Source organism: Pectinophora gossypiella, chromosome 9 (assembly GCF_024362695.1).
Source record: "Pectinophora gossypiella chromosome 9, ilPecGoss1.1, whole genome shotgun sequence".
Lineage (NCBI taxonomy): Eukaryota > Metazoa > Arthropoda > Insecta > Lepidoptera > Gelechiidae > Pectinophora > Pectinophora gossypiella.
The window spans coordinates 8422527-8439878 of NC_065412.1; the positions used below are offsets into that span (position 1 = coordinate 8422527).

Sequence of the window (17352 nt, forward strand, 5' to 3'; positions counted from 1 at the left end):
CAAACAAAGGACATTCTCACAAAGTGATTTCGACAATGTCCCCATCCGGAATCGAACCCGGACCTCCGGATCGTGAGCCTAACGCTCTAACCACTAGACCACGGAGGCTGTTCCATACATGGTAACTCTCACCTTATTCTATTGTGCCCCTCTAGGTGAGTAGGTTTTAAGTAAGTTTAAAATAAAAGTCGTAAATCGTTTTCAGCATTTATTTTTATTTCTCACCAAGTTGACTCCTGTGTCACACACATAATAATACAACCTACCTCATCTAAAAATTTGATTACAACCAGATTCATAAAAAATAATAAATAAATTCATAGATAAAATAATGAATTAAGATACATCACATTATTATCAAAACTTGCATGAATAAGTGATTTATTCTTCGTTTGTCCCACTGAGTTTTGTCCCACATAAAAAAACCTATGTCGTCCCGAACAATATTCTTCCTTCGTCCCAAAATATAATTTTAAATATTTTATTCCTACTTCGTCCCATTTTGTATTCCTTATACGGCCCATGTATTTTTTATATGCCAAACTTACTATATTGTACAATCAGCAAAAAAGGATTACCTATTATTTTAAATATTACTCGTATTATTTTATTATAATAAAACTTAATAAATCATTTTTTTATATTTTTAATTGTAAATATTGCCTAATTATTGTTTCTCATAGATCTGACTGTTCTGTATTTATTTAAAATTATTATAACATAACATTTCTGTGATTTTGAATGTGATACTGAATAATAAAAGTGATTTATATTTTAATGATAAGACTTGTTTTATTGGTATTTAACTTTAAAAAAATAAGTAAGTAAGTATTATTTTTTGTTGACTATACCTTTAAAGTACCTACTTATAATTTGGGACGAAGCAAGACTTCAAAATTGATATGGGACGAACTAAGAATTTTTTGGAATGTGGGACAAAACTTCAGGACGAACGAGGAATAAACCGAATAAGTACTTAAGGAATACTGTCTTTTTTTAATAGATCCTACTTAGTACGTAAGTATTCAGATTTGTGTGGTCCCAGAACAGACAGTTAAGTAAGTAGGATTACTAATTAGCATTAAAAAGTGCAAAGGTACTTTTGTGTTTTAATATATGTATATTTTTTAACTAATATCGAAACCATCACATGAGATAAACAAAGATACCTTAATAAAGTATATTAATAACACAAGGGAATATCATACTTATTTGTAGGTACGTAGGTGTATTTCTACAACGGCAATTAAATATAATTCAACAACCATATACCAAACTGATCAAATTACGGAGTTAAATCCGAAATACGCTTCTACATATGTGTAGGTACCTATTCGTAAAATGCTAAATATCACTACACTTGTAGATATTTTTATATAACATTTCATCTACGGAACGCATCAATATAATAATATTTTGACAATGAAACTGATAATCAAGTTAGAATTTTTATTTTAGTAAATAAATTAAATACTAAAATACGCACGAAATTCGTGACTAAGTTTCGTGCCGTGGCGTCGTGTTGAGTTAAAAATTTCATTTTAATATCTACAAAATAAAAAACATACATTAAATACAAATACATTGGCCTTGTGGTAATAATTGTATAAACCATACCCCTCCGGTTGATTGATGGTCTATTTATGTTATACTTATGTTCAATATACATTTAGGAATTTTACCCCCTTGAGTACTTACATTTATAACAGACAACATTCATAATAATTATCAACAACTATTCAACGATTACATGTTAGAAGCAAGCATGGCTTGGTCTAAAACTATGGAAGAACGTGTTTGCTATCACAGACATGCAGCTCTAGATTAAGTACCTATATAAATAACGTGTATGATTTCAAATACTAACATCATGTTTATCTAAATGCTAAGAAATAAGTTTTCATTTCGTCTAAATTACATGATTTTCTCGAATATAACCTACCTAATATCATGTAAACCTCGATGTTTCATGCCTTGTAAAACAATTACATGTTATGGTCTCTAAAATACAATTACTTATTAGATAAATATTTTCATGATTTATCTTTGTCTTTGCTATGATTTGAGGTGTAAATAATACAAGTATGAATAAATTATTGTCATCTTACATCTACAAATATATTTTTTACTTATCGGTTTTTAACCGTAATTCAAGTGAATTAAAAAACCTACTTAAGTGTAATAATAAGCCAAGCCTATTTCCGTCTTTTCATGATATACCTAATGTATAATAGGTAACTTCAATTAAATAAAAAAATATATTAACTTACAAAATGAACCTACTTATTTAGTTAACCTCGTAACGCCAAGATTCCCGGAAACAATAATGAAACAATTGGTTTTCGATTTTAAATGAACTTTGCGCCTTACTTTAATATACGTAATATGATAAAATTAAACTATGTAGGTATGATAAATTAAATTAAGCTAAGAGCAACAATGCAGCAGGATAATTAATCGTCTGATTTGATGGTTTTCAGCAGTTCGCACTGAAATTAAAATAATGATTGATCAGCATGAGAAATATATTGCATAACTTTTTGACCTATAGGTATAAACCAACTTTTATAGCGCTAATTTACAACTTCGCACATGCTATTTACTAACTGACTATAAGATATTTTCAGGATGACATCGTAACGAAAACTTGACGAATGATTCTGAGTTGATATCAAGTGGGATTTTTGATTTTCCGTCGCAAAAGTTACTTAATTGAAAATAATTAAAAAAAACTGTAAGTTTTTATGATTTTTCCGACAGGAAATACCACTTGATATCAACTCAGAATTTATAATGGTCTGAATCATCCTCCTCAGTATACAAGTGGAATTTTTCCTCAAAAAATTATAGAATTGTAAATAATTTAAAAAATCATGAATTTTGCGACGAGAAATTCCACTTGATATTAACTCAATCAAATCGTCTGAATCATCCTCCTCAGTATTCGTTACGATGTCACTCACATCCTGTATAGAATAGAACACGAACAGTCTAAACCAAACTGACACATTGTCTACGTGATAGGTACCCATTCAAACTCTGAAACTCTCTTAAACTAGTGCTATCCTTCTCTCACAATAAGTGCAAGAAAGAGATATAGCTAGTTTTAGTCCTGTCAAATTAGCTTAAAATTATTATGACAGTGGTTGTCCGAATCGGCGCCCATATCTGTAGCCAATTCGACGTCAGTGGGTATTTCCCTATAATATTTTATGCCATTATACTCGAGGGTCAGTGCGAATTATAATGTGCGTTTACATTAGGTAAGCAGGTTAATTAATTTATTCAATATGTAAAAGCTTCATACAAACCTGTAGCGTCTCCCAAACAAGTCCAACGCAGGCAACCCGGGTTTAATGCACAAAGTTATCGTCCATCTAGAAAAAAACTAACTACTTAGCAAGCAAAGCATTTCAAACAGCCTCGGCAGTTGCATGCAGCCCATTATGCATTCTTTGCTCCAGTATTAAACTTTAAAATAAATCAAAACATGCCTTTGAAATCAGTAAAGTTAATGTTGGAAGTGATAATAAAGGAAACAAGAGAATCGTCCATAATTATTACGTTAATTGATTAATTTGACAACAATATAGAAATGTTTAAATAGGTTTCTATCAGATTAGTTGATATTGTTCTAGCTGTAAAGCTGTAAAATGAATCAAACTATATGTACTTAAGTACCTTTTAATCTAGGGTAGGTTAAAAAGATTTATTTACTAAATAGGTATGTCATAACAAAATGGGACAGAAGTTTAGAACTCAGAAAAGCATAATGGTAAACTTCAATCCAAAATTTATTGTAAACGAATCCAATTAAACATTTGGTCTGAATAATAAAGAATTAGGTAAATAAATTAGATTACATGATGACGCCAAGATGATGAAAAAAGCTTACTTCAGATCGGGAACTTTGCATGATACCGGTAAAGTGTATAACACCCAAATGGAAACCCAATAAGCAAGATTGGTATCAATTGAATGAATGATTCTATCTAATGTTGCTGATTTAGAATATTAACTTTTTAGAAACTAAAACTACATGGCGTTAATTCCAGTGTAAACAAGTCATGCTGCTGGTGAGGCCCTAGTTTATTGATATATTATCTATGATATTAGTTATAGCACTTGGATACCATTCTAGTCGAGTAAGATAATCACGCAACTGGATGGAAAGCGGCGTACCCGCTTATCGCTACGGGTGCCCCGTTCATGAGTAATTTCCGTTCTCAGTCCGGACAGTTTTCCGGTAGTTCCGTTTACTTACACCGGTGAAAATAAATTCATCAACAAACCTAGTGTCGTCATGACTGTTCCACCGTTTAAGAGCTTTAAAAACCAGTGCCAGGTTTGAATTCCTCCATGCAGAATCGTGAATGCGGCACATTGGCGCCATTTCATCATCCACCACACCATAATGCTGGGCAATTGCCTGATTATCTTAATCGACAATTATTTTAGTGCAAGCGTTGATAGCTCGCGTCGTATTCATACAGTTACCTCATTGATTCTTTACCTGGACGGCGGATTTGTGGTCGTATTGATTGCGTTTGCGCAGTATGTTAGCGAGCGGCGGCGTGAAGAGCGCGGGGTCGGGATACGCATGGCCGGCGCGCTGCCATGGCTGCTGCTGACGCCATATCAGTGATACCAGCGAACCAGCCACCATCACCCACAGGAACCCTATCTGAATAGATACATACATTGTCATGGTGTTGACTTACAATAGAGTTTACCTACTTCACCATCAATTCATCATCTTCCTGCCTTCTAGGTTGAGACAACATATCTTCCATTTCCTCTGGCATTCATCATTTCAGTTCTTACACCTACCACATAAATACCTTTTATCATAAAAAACCATCCACACTTATAATATCACCAGTTGCGTTATATTTTCAGATGCTCTCGAAATTCCTGATATACTTACAGGACTGGTCCACATGTATGAGATCCTGTAGGGATAGAAGTAGTCGCTGGGGTCTACAGGGGTAAGATTAGGCAGTGTGGCGTTGAAGGGGCATCCATCCACCTGCACTGGCAGCTTGGGTGGCCCCGGCCGAGGGCTGCCGAAACTCATCCACAGCGTCAGCGCCATCCCGCTTACCAGACCAACACTGGCGCCCTGAAACGCAACGACACCGATTCATCTCTTGATTGTATCATCGTTTTCCTCTATAGTTTTCTAACGCATTTCCATGACTCGGCAGCAGTATCATCAAAACTCACTGCCTAATTGTTATTTCTTGATACCTTCATTGTAATGCTCCAGATAAACCTCCTTTAAACATTGAAAAGTCAGAAGATTATAATATACATGCACGCACCGCTTCATTGGCGAATGTGGTGAACATTCCAAGCGTGAAGACACCAAGCAGCGGACCGCCGACAGCACCGAAGATTGTGAGTGCTGCCTGTAGCACTCCGCCCAAATGTTCCGCCAGGAACGCCAGCGCGAGGAACACCAGCCCGTACACGCACGCCATCAGCTTCGTTAGCCACGGCACGTACGACGACCGCACTGTGCACCATCTGAGATAAGTCATAAAGCTACAACATTGGTTTTGAAAAACGCTGCGCGAAGTATTCTGCACGAATCGCGTTGAAAATTAATACCAGATCCAACGGTTGCACTACGCTTTATTTTGGTTTATACAATACATACAGGAGATACTTGTGCAGAAATAGCTTTAGTGTCAGTAGCACAGGTCCACAGTATGTTTTGTTTGTCCATCTTAATTCTACTTAATCATGAGTAGCACAACCAACATAACTGCACCATAATTGTCGCACACTTTTCTTAGCAATTATTGTGCATCACACATCGTTCAGTTCTCCGGGCTTTTCCTCCAGAAAATACCAATTTTTCGAGTCCCTAACCTATTTATTTCGTGCAATATAAAATATCATCATGATAACTAATCGGAATTTTAAATAGGTATTCAGGAAATAATCATTCAGTGGTACCTACTCATTGTGCCATACGCAATCCTTTATTGTTTACGAAAAGTTTATACGTATTTCTAGCTCTCTATACAATGCTTTCAATTCACAATCGTTTGTTCAGTTCAGTTCATTTATAAACATACTCACGGCCGTCCTTTACGAATGCTATGTAAAAAAAGTTCTTGTAAATTAAACAGATATTTACTATAATAAGTACTTGCTGAATCCTCAGTCAAGAAAGGCATTTATTTAATGCCGGGAGAATTGGGAAGCGAAAACATCATGCATGAATGCTAAAGAAACCACCCAAACAGAAGAACCCAACCACAAATACTTTAATCTTTTAGTATTGTTGATCAAACACACGCAGGTATCTAATCTACGTTACCTATTGACTTTGTTATCACAAAGATGTCTGCGAAGTTTTTGTTCTGCTCTGTTCGGATTATAAAGTATCTCTGAATGTATCTAAATGTACACTTTCATCAGCACTATTGATGTTTAACGTGTTGACCTGGTCAGTTAACATTAAAAATTGTTGGCGTTAGGTACTGAAGGGCTTGTTTTATTACTAGGCATCAATTAAGTAAAATTATTTTCTTATCCGTTCACCTCACTTTCTCCAGCTAACGTAATAAATTCAAATGATCACCAATGATTCGCTGTTTGCTGCTGATATTTGATTTGCACATTTTTCAAATTTGTGATCTTATCTTGGATCAGGAATTCTTTACATGACTCTATGATAACTGTTGGTTTTATTTGTATTTGAGACTGCTGGTCTTACTCGTTGGGGAACAATTCCGTCAGCTTTTTTTACTCTTCTATAGAGTCCACGAAAAATTCTCCTCAAACCTTGGCAACCCACTACTCGGCCACTTATATTACGGTAGCTGTGGTCACAAGCGCTCGTAATACGGCAGGTAAAGCACCATATTAAGTGAGTGATCGTTAACAGTGAATACCATGCAAGATGATTATTTTGGTGATTTCTCTGGCGGTATCTATTTTTGGCTTGTATGATTCGTTGGCAAAGATTTTATTAGGATTAAAAAAGTAATAATAATTAATGAATGAAAAGAAAACATTATAACTCACTTGCCAACGTAATCGTGTAAGGTGACGGCAGCGAGGGAGTTGCACGCAGAAGAGATAGTAGAGAGAGACGCACTAAAGATACCAGCAACAAACAGACCCGCCAGACCTGGGGCGTTCCTCATTTTGTTGACCACGAAGTAAGGCATCAGCTGGTCTATCTGCAAATGATCAAATATCTTGAATATTGCTAGTAGGTACTCTGGTATTTGAAAACATACATAACCCCGCTAGTATTTACGCAGCAAGTGAAGTGCTTATCCACAATTCATCATGTGACACAGTCATGACATAAGCTCACGACTAAATCCCAATTGGGTATTTGGCTGGGTCAAAGATCAATTATAAAATGCTAATCTAGAAATAGAAGCCAGTCTAAGATGATCAAAACTCAATCTCATTTTACTTTTCGACTTATTTTCGAATTTTATTTATGAAATAAACAACAATGAGTACGACGTTTGACAGCTTTTATTGATGACGTCACAGGACAGTATTTCCATACAAAATCCAAAGAAAACTTTCGTTTTGACGTTTGGTAAAAAGTAGGTACCTATCTCATTTGACTACGTTGTCAAGTAGCCTACTGAAGTAGTGAGAGGTACTACATCCATCGCAAGATGAACTAAGTATCCACACCTTACCGAGCTTTCGTGATAAGTGGTGAGCTGTACTCGACACAGTTATTAAATAATAATAGTCATATTAAGAAATACACTTTCGAACAGAAGTAGCTGCAGACTTAGCTGGCGAAACGGATGATGATGTGGCTGTCTCGCTTTCCGAATCGTACTAAAATCGAGACCTTTACCTACACCTATAATTAAAACACATAATAACTCCCGGGAGTCTCATATCCCCATTTAAACGCGGTAAGAACCCGTTATTATGTGTTTTAATTATGATAATAACCGCGTAAACTTAAAACAACTTTACAGCTATGGTGAGTAACCAAGTTAAAAAATAAAAATAATATTCGTACCTACTTATTCTTCGTACTTATTATCCAAATAGTAATACCAAATGACATCTAGATATAATATTTCTCGTTTCATTTTATTCAATAGTCTTATAGAACGTTGTCTTATGAATTGTTTACTTACAAAAAAACGCACTGACTAGCATTTTAAGGTCAACCACCTTGTGGTTACTGAACTGTGTTCCAAAGTGCGTAATAAATCATTGCAATTAGGCACTATCACGCTTCAAAACCATGCGAAGTTGGAGTTCAAGGTTAAATCAAATCAATATGTAGAACATGTAGTTATTAAGATGGAGATACATACAGTACCTATACAAAAATGTCTTTCCCTATTGTAAATCTATACTAACGGTCTGTATAAACGTGTCTATACTAATATACGATCCCGACGACCCGATTACTCTAGCCATAGAGGCGGCCAATTAGCTCGCGACACCAAACACTTCAGGGCCCTGATACCGACCCCGCCGGCGTGGTCGAGGATTTCCCTCAATCAGCGCTTATCGCTATCGACCCGCTAGGGTCGATTAATTCTTTCAAACATTTTTCTTCTAAGACGACGCTCGGAGCCGAGGTTCGCGCCCAACTGGGAACTCTCAGGCCTGTTGTCTTAAACGTTGTACCGGGTGAAAGCCTTCAGCGCTCCCCATTTGTCCGGCCAAGTAGTTAATGCCATCTGCGGCAAATCTACAATAAGTCACGTCAAAAAACAAAAAAAAAGTGCTAAAACTCTTTTCCTAGTACTGAGATAGGGCGAACTTCTGTGTATTTCCTGTGTAAATGTAATATAGGGTCTTACCTCAGTCTTAACTGGCCGTGAGCCGCTAAGGAGTAAGCGGGAGAGTAATCTCGCACGCACTTACGCGTTAAGCGGCTCATAGTAACAATGATATATTTCTGTATGGAGTGCCCAGTGTGTGCTCCAGACAGTATCTATCTAATCATAATTGAGTCTCATCAGTGTGAAATTTAACGGCAGACTTACCGCAGTAATTTCGCCTGTGGTAAACGGGTCACAATGTCTGTACACGGCGTAGATTCCGAGGCCAGCGAGACAGGTGGAGATGCTGAGCACCGAAGTGACTGGCCATGCCCACCACAGGCAGATTTGCGACCGCTTCAGCGTGCTCACTGTCAGCAAACGTTGCACCTGGAAACCATTCCATGACGAATTTTAAGATTAACATTCTTCCTCCTGACGCTGATGTAATGGGTGTCATATATAACAATGTTACTATATTGATCAAATCAAATCAAATCAAATATACTTTATTGCACAGAACTAGAATTTCAACAATCAGACATAACACATGAATACAGTACAATTTGGGCGGCCTTATTGCTCTAGAGCAATTTCTTCCAGGCAACCAACAAAAGGAAACAAACATTTACAACTTGGATGCGGGATGGTGCAACAAAAAAATAAATAAATAAATACCTAAAAGTAAAACTAAAGTTAATATAATAAATACTCTATACTATACGTACATATATTAATAAATACTCAATTTAATATAATCCATATATACTAAAAATATACCTAACCATAATCTAAAGAAAACTATAATAATAAATAATAGACTATACACACACATACAGGTATTGAAATAAATAAAATACATCATACATAATAGTAATATCCTAAGAATATCCACATAAGGATTCAAAATGAGCTCGCAACTGGTTTTTGAAGCTCTGAAGAGAGTTAGCGACTCTGCTGGAAGCAGGTAAGGAGTTCCATAAGCGCACAGCTTGCACAGTAAAAGACTGGCCGTAGTAATCAGTTCGGTGGGTGGGAGCTACCAATAGCATCCTAGTGCACGATCGAGGCAGCCGTTCGTGAACTTCCGTCCTCAAACTAAAACGCTAATTGATGGGTGTGGTCTTCAATATCTCCTAAGTATACCAGATGTTCGTTGATGTTTGTCGGTAGAATTAAAAAATTATAAACAAAGCATCTCCCGCAAAACCAATATGCTGTTATTGTTAAAGTATACGAAGTCTGTATGGGATATTATAAATTAAACAGTGTGCATCGGACATACTAAGGTTAATATTAAATTAATATCCATCAGAAAGTAAATATATTATCAATAGTTGGAAAGATTTCAATGTAATCTCTTGCACTGATTGGTTCAGAAACTCACACAGACATGACGTAGGTAAATAAGTACATCCATAATCCCTACTTTTTAATCAACTAGAGTTAACTTAAATTGTTACGATTACTTAGTAAGTAACCATTACCCAATTACCTTATAAATCAATGAGGTTGATAATTACCTGCGTGTGATTGACACCGTATAAAGACAAGTATGTGAACATTCCACCGATTATTAACGACCACCACGTGTGTCGTTCTGTTGGATCAACGCTGAAACTGAAGCAGAACATAACGTTATAGAAGAAAACATTTCAAACAACAACGGTTTAACCAAGCACTCGACTAGAATACTCACTTCGTGAAATTTAAGCGTCCGCCTTCTTTCGCCAATACGAATATTTCGCCAAAACCTCCGACTTCAACGGCGGCGAAGATTACCACACTGAACACAGCGAAGAACATCAGCAGGGACTGCAAGATATCAGTGAACAGCACTGCCTTCATCCCGCCTAACGTCGAGTAGAACGTACATACCAACCCCACCACTAGTATTGATACCAGTCTGTTCAATCCAGTCACAGACTCCAGCACTATTGCTGGTGCATACAACACTATTCCATTATACAGTAGCATTTGTAACGTATAAGTGAGCGACGCAAGCAATCTCAAATGTGGTCCAAATCTCAGTTCTAAGTATTCATAAGTACTGGTTTTCTGAAGTCCGAAGAACACAGGTAGAAAAAGCTGAGTGGCTATAGGTGTAGCGATCCCATATGATATGTTGATGACGACGAAAATCATTCCGTAATAATAGTTTTCCGCAGACACTCCGAGTAGTGTGATGGCGGACATGAAGGAAGCCATCAATGATACAGCCACTGGGAATATTGACATGTTCCTATCCGCTAGGAGGTACTCCTGTGAAATAAAAATAAAATATTTAAATAACATGCTGGGGGAAATAACTTCAAATACCTATACTGTTTTGCGATAGTTATACAAATTTATTATGCTGCATTGAAAAAATGCTTCTATGCTGAGTTAATGAAAAACATAAAACGCGTTCAGCTGTTTATCGTCTCGGACGGCGTGTCGTAAAAACGGACAAAGAGATTATGTTATTATTTTTATTTTACTTTTAAACATATTGGTCATCATTATATTATTGTTTATATTTAAAGTTTCACGGCGCATTGGCGCCTCTGCACTGTAAAGTCGTGAAATGTAAATAAATAAATAAATAATAAATTATCCACCTTGGGACTCCGTCATAGAATGTACAATAACATTACTTACGTACGTATAAGATCCGACACTCTCCGCCTCGTATGTACCTATCCTCCAGATAATGGGGGCTATTTAAGCCCTAAGACGTTTAGGAGCAGAGGATTTCTCACTCACACGCACTGTGTAGGGTGGCACACGGACAGGATAAGATTTTTGTATGGAATGTCCGGGCTGCAACTTTACGTCACAAATGCCTGCAAGTTGTCTTCGGACATTGGCGGGGCCATGTACTATAGAAATATCTATAGAAGGTACCTCGTTGGTCTTCTGCTTCCCGCCTGTGAATCGGAAGTAGAGGCCGATGGCGACCGACGCCACCATGGTCGCTGCCATGATGACATAGTCCCAAATCCCGAACACTGTCTGGTCTGGCGCCGACATTTCAACCTGATGACAATATAACATATTATACTTATTAATATAAATATTAAAGGATTTATTTCTTCAAAAAAAATATATACGGTCGAATTGAGAACCTCCTCCTTTTTTGCAGTCGGTAAAAACAAATGAAAAATAAAACATGTGGGTTGACTGTCGTTGCCGACTGTACCTACGTAACCAGCAAAGTAGGCAGACCGGTATCTATAGTACATTATCACCAAAATTGACAACTTTCTTTAAGAAAATGGGTAGATAGGTAAATAAGTTACCGTTATTATCCATGTCACGGAAGTAGATGATTATTTTACCAGTAAAGTTGTTCAAATAGGTACTTTTTTTACAACAGATTTACTTGAGTTAACGAAACTAAGCAAATATTTGAAAGAAATTACTTTATAACATCTCCGTTTATCAGTTTTATCAGATATAGCAATATCGCACTACTCGTAATGCCATCATAAGGATGATGCTTATCGTTTTCCTAATGTCTCGCATACACTATCTTCCTGTCCTGTTGTCAAACTAATCAACCTATAGGTACCCACCTATAGGTTGATTATTGATCTTGACCTTTGACTGCTATAGTCTATCATAGAATAAACAGTAACGTAACGCGTAGAAGAGACACTCCACCGACCAATGAGAGCTTGGAGTGAGTGTCGAGTGTCTTTACCTCAGCCCCCGATGACGGCTACTTTAGTATATTCAAGCCAAAACCGTTATGGACTGCGGAAGCGAGCGCAGACTGTCTGTCTCACTCACACGCATGGGTAAGGCGATACACGATAAGAACGAGATTTTTGTATGGAGTGTCCGTGCTGTGCTGTTATCCAATGGCAATGATATTATATAAAACTGTAAGTAGGTATCTAGGTGTTTACCTAGGTATTCTACAGGAAAACTAGGTAGGTAACTACTTAAATAACTAAAGTTATATATACCCTAATTATATAATATAATAATACATTATGTATGTAAGGATTATTATTGTTTACCTAATATTTCATGATTTTAAAACCAAATTTTGTAAAGAAAAATTCTATATTCTTGATAGGTAGTAGAAATTTATTGAGATAATAATATTTTATAAAGCTAGGTTTGTTAAATTGTCTGGCTGTAAAGATAACTCTACCTATCGTCGCATGATTATGAAACGTGAATCAACTAAGACATAAGTATATTATGGCCTACCTAGTAGGTATTGCTTATAAGCAATAAATTTGTAGGTTGCACCTACTTAGAAGAAAGTATATTTAGCAGTTTATATCCTCTACCATCACTTTTCGTGTACCAATGTTGCCTATGGGACTGAATACTAACATAATTATTATGAACCCATTTGATTCTTCTTTTTACCACCGCATTTTTCTTGCTTTATTCTGCCCGATCTCTAGTAACTTAAAAGATTCATCATTCACTTCAATTAATCAATTTTATCCTGTGTTGTCCTGTTGCTGGGGAAAAGCTTCCCCATTATCCTTCCACATTTCACCGGCCGCTTGTTTCAGGCGACTATCAAACGACGACATAACCGCCTTTCAGACAAACTAATATCATGCTTAGAGCAAAATAATATTAATTTAAATACTAAGTGAGTACCTACCAAAATTAATTCAAAGTAGAACCCAAGTGATTCGAATCTGCGGAACCCTAAAATGGTGTGCGTCAAGCTAGCGGCCTCAAAAAAAAAAATGGGCACGAAAAAATAATTTGACCATACCAAAAAATAGTACTCTTATTGAAAAAAATAGTACCTGTTGCAAAAAAAATAGTACCATCACGGTTCTGGATTTATAGCCATGTTTTATTGCACTTGCTAGCTTGACGGTGAGCGAAATTTGGCGAGAGTTAACGACACGGTCTTTCGCTTTGATTTAAACGCCAAAAAATAGTACCGAAATAGTACTCACCCCCTGCAAAATACCGAAAGTAGTACTTCAACGGTTCCAAAGTTATAAAGGCAGTTCTTTGATCCCGCTAGCTTGACGTTTTGAAAATACCTATTATCTGGGGAACGCTTGCATACTTCAGTATGTAACTAATGTCAATAAACTCGTATGAAATAGTACTCCCTACCATCATAATTTTGATCCGATTCTCTTTGTAGACATTTTAAAAAATCATCATAACCTATGCCATACATTTGTTGTTGATACAGTCACGTAGACAATTACATAACCTCACAATTTATTCGTAAGTATTGCCATTTTGGAGGTCTACCCTACCATTTCTTTGCACTTCAGAGTGCTGCTATTACAAAAAATTCCTATTGCATACACCCATATGCACTAATTTTAATAGAAAATGGCTGCATGGGTCTAGTTCTTATCGAAAACAATCTGTGATTTTAATACATCATAATACATTTTTAATCTGCTGTTTTATTTTATAATTTATACCTTCATGTTGAATTTGTTACGGATCGAAGTGTTTGTTAATAAACAATTTGCAGTATTTGTAGAATAACTCAAAGAGTTTCAACAATGATATTACTTTCATCTGACAACCCTGGCACTTCACCAATTTTTACCCAAAATGGGGAAAAATAGTAAAATCTGACAACATTCTTGACCATGTGTAATAATTTTGTTCGCGACTGTACTTGTCTTGATAAATGTATGACATAGGTTATAATGACTTTTTGATATATTTCTACAAAGAGAATCAGGTCCAAATTATGATGGTAGGGAGTACTATTTCATACGAGTTTATTGACATTAGTTACAAACTGAAGTATGCAAGCATTCCCCAGATAATAGGTATTTTCAAAACGTCAAGCTAGCGGGATCAAAGAACTGCCTTTATAACTTTGGAACCGTTGAAGTACTACTTTCGGTATTTTGCAGGGGGTGAGTACTATTTCGGTACTATTTTTTGGCGTTTAAATCAAAGCAAAAGACCTTGTCGTTAACTCTCGCCAAATTTCGCTCACCGTCAAGCTAGCAAGTGCAATAAAACATAGCTATAAATCCAGAACCGTGATGGTACTAATTTTTTTACAACAGGTACTATTTTTTTCAATAAGAGTACTATTTTTTGGTATGGTCAAATTATTTTTTCGTGCCCATTTTTTTTTGAGGCCGCTAGCTTGACGCACACCTAAAATGCGAGGAAGGTACACTCCGGGTCGTCTGAACTAGTGCACATTTCATAGGTAGATAGGTACGTAGGTACGTAGAATTTATAAGCCAATACTTAATTATAGCTTAATTAATAATTAGATAACAACTTTCAAAGAAAATATAAGAAGGAATAAAATACTACGTTACGTAGCAATGCTTCCAAAGAAGTGGATTCTTATAAGTAGGTAAATACCTACTTAAGTAATTTGATTTACATTTACAAAAAACTACAAACGTTAATTTTCGTACACATACACACGTAGACATGTAAATTAAAAACATAAATGGCTTCGCACATTTATTGTCACAAATGAGGTTCTTAATCATTGTTTATAGAGGCGAAAAGATTATTTGCTATTCAAGAAAACCAATTAAGTATTGAGTATCTTATCAAAAACTTCGCGCTTGTTCAATTTTCCCGCCAATAACATTGACTGTTTCGACATGCGTACAGCGACACATTCGCAATAAATGTTGCAAATTGCAATTTCGCGAGCGCTTCCCGAAGCGAATTGAACCAAACCTCGTCAACAATCACGTGTAAGATTATATTACTACTACCTATTACCTAATGTTGTGATTGTGAATTAATGGCATAATAAATCAAAGTGCTAATAGGTAGTATACTATACTCACTGGTTAGATGTTTGATGCGCGAACTCGAAACCGGCTCTGTAATTCACGAACCACAGCTCTACCTTGTCAAATGGACGACACACACAATACTTTCAGTCTTCAAAATCTATATTTTCTTCTCGGTATCATTATTTGACGGGAATATTAACGTCACGGCGTCCTTGAAGTTTGACCTAGTTCAAAACACCCATATTGTGCTACGTACTAAACTATTACAGATGGATAATAAATCCTGAATTAAAATAACGGATGAACGACTAAATCATTGTCGACTGCTTCCGACGACGCTTGCGGAGAGTGTACTGAACAGTCGTCCATGTATAAAAACAGTTCGGTTGCATTATTTAACCGTGCCTTTGAGGTTATGTTTCCCTTACGCACGGATCGTACGATATCAGTCAATTTGTTTTTGCAGCTATTTCAGCGCTATAGAATTACCTTTTAACTACTTTAAATTATACGTTGGTAGGTACGTACTGACCAAGGTATAGTTGGTATATGTATAACTTGCTGAAGTACCTACCTTACTTGAATTCGATGATCTTTCGTACAGGTGTACGTACAGAGCAGGTACTCTAATGATAATTAATTAATAAATTATTAATAATTATAAACAACAATAAACAGGTATTCATAATAAATTATGTATTTATTCATTACTTTTTAATTCATTAATAGTTCCTCAGATAATGAGTCAAACAGATGTAGAGTCACGCATGCAGTCATGAGGTTCTTTTTACCATTTTGGTATCTAATCCTAAAAACTAGGTGATTTTCGACGCACCGGAAGACGTAGTATTTATGCCTTATTCTATGCCGGAAGTCAATCATTATTACATTATGTAGGTAGAATACTTATAATTATGTTTTTTGCAAATATCCGATTGAAGCGTAACGGTTCTGACTTCCGATGCTCACCTCTTATAGTCATATTTTTATATCGCTAGATTTTTTTCCTAAATACATAAACTCACGTATATTTTCCATTTCCTTCGATCCTGACATACTTCTCTTGCTTCCTCCAATTTCCTCATTTGTTTCATACACGAGCGCCGGTTCAGAGTAGTACGTACTTTCTTGAGATCACCCTAATATGGTTTACCTAAGTACTACGTCTTTCTAGGTCTTCCTCTGTAATTCTATCCTACAGAACATTTACCCAGATATCCGAAAGTAGGTGGTAGTAGATATCTATAGGTAACAGGTATTCCTTGGTGTACCTATGTTTCATCTACCACGGTAGTATTACAATACATGAATATTTTTTTGTTATTGATAGATAAGGCTGTACAAAGCGCTAAAGCGCTGAATTGTAAGAGCATGCGCGCGCACATTTTAAATTATAGGTAATTTGTGGTTTGTTAAAAGTACACATAATTTAGTTTGAGCTTTGTTACCGATATTAAATATCTATTATATAGATAAGATACTGACTCCAATGATTATAATAACATCTTGCAATATTTTGAATTTGTCAGAAAATAAATTTAAAACTCACGTGAAGCTTACTTTATGTAAACAAAAAATATTATAAAATTAGTAATTACCTAAATGATGAAATTCCTGGTTTAAATAACTTGTTATGTATACCTACATTGATTTAAGAGACGTGTTGCTATTGCAGTTTCTTGTCATTTCTTCTCCTCAGCCATAACGCCTTCCGAAATTCAGTAGATGCAAAAATGTTAAATTGATTTGCATCAAGTTTATCCATGGTAATTAATGACATTGAATAAATGATTTAGATTTTTGATTTCTGCAGACGTTTTAATTCGATAATAAATGTTTCGGTTTCAATTGAC

At 35.9% G+C, this 17352-nt stretch overlaps 1 protein-coding gene across 2 annotated transcripts; it reads right to left on the reverse strand.

Moving 5' to 3' along the window:
* Positions 1-195: 195 nt before the first annotated feature.
* LOC126369576 (putative sodium-dependent multivitamin transporter) lies at positions 196-16904 on the reverse strand. Of its 2 annotated transcripts, XM_050014057.1 has the most exons (11): positions 15551-16904; positions 11667-11798; positions 10480-11042; positions 10304-10400; positions 9006-9170; positions 7042-7199; positions 5325-5529; positions 4928-5122; positions 4514-4684; positions 3312-3377; positions 196-2489 (listed from the first exon to the last, which is right to left on the reverse strand). In XM_050014057.1, exons 2-10 carry the CDS (start codon positions 11790-11792, stop codon positions 3354-3356), a joined length of 1704 nt encoding a protein of 567 aa, XP_049870014.1. In that variant the 5' UTR covers positions 11793-11798; positions 15551-16904; the 3' UTR covers positions 196-2489; positions 3312-3353. The 2 variants fall into 2 exon arrangements, with proteins under 2 accessions (XP_049870014.1, XP_049870013.1); XM_050014056.1 differs by lacking the exon at positions 3312-3377 and having other exon boundaries at positions 15551-16903.
* Positions 16905-17352: the final 448 nt, after the last annotated feature.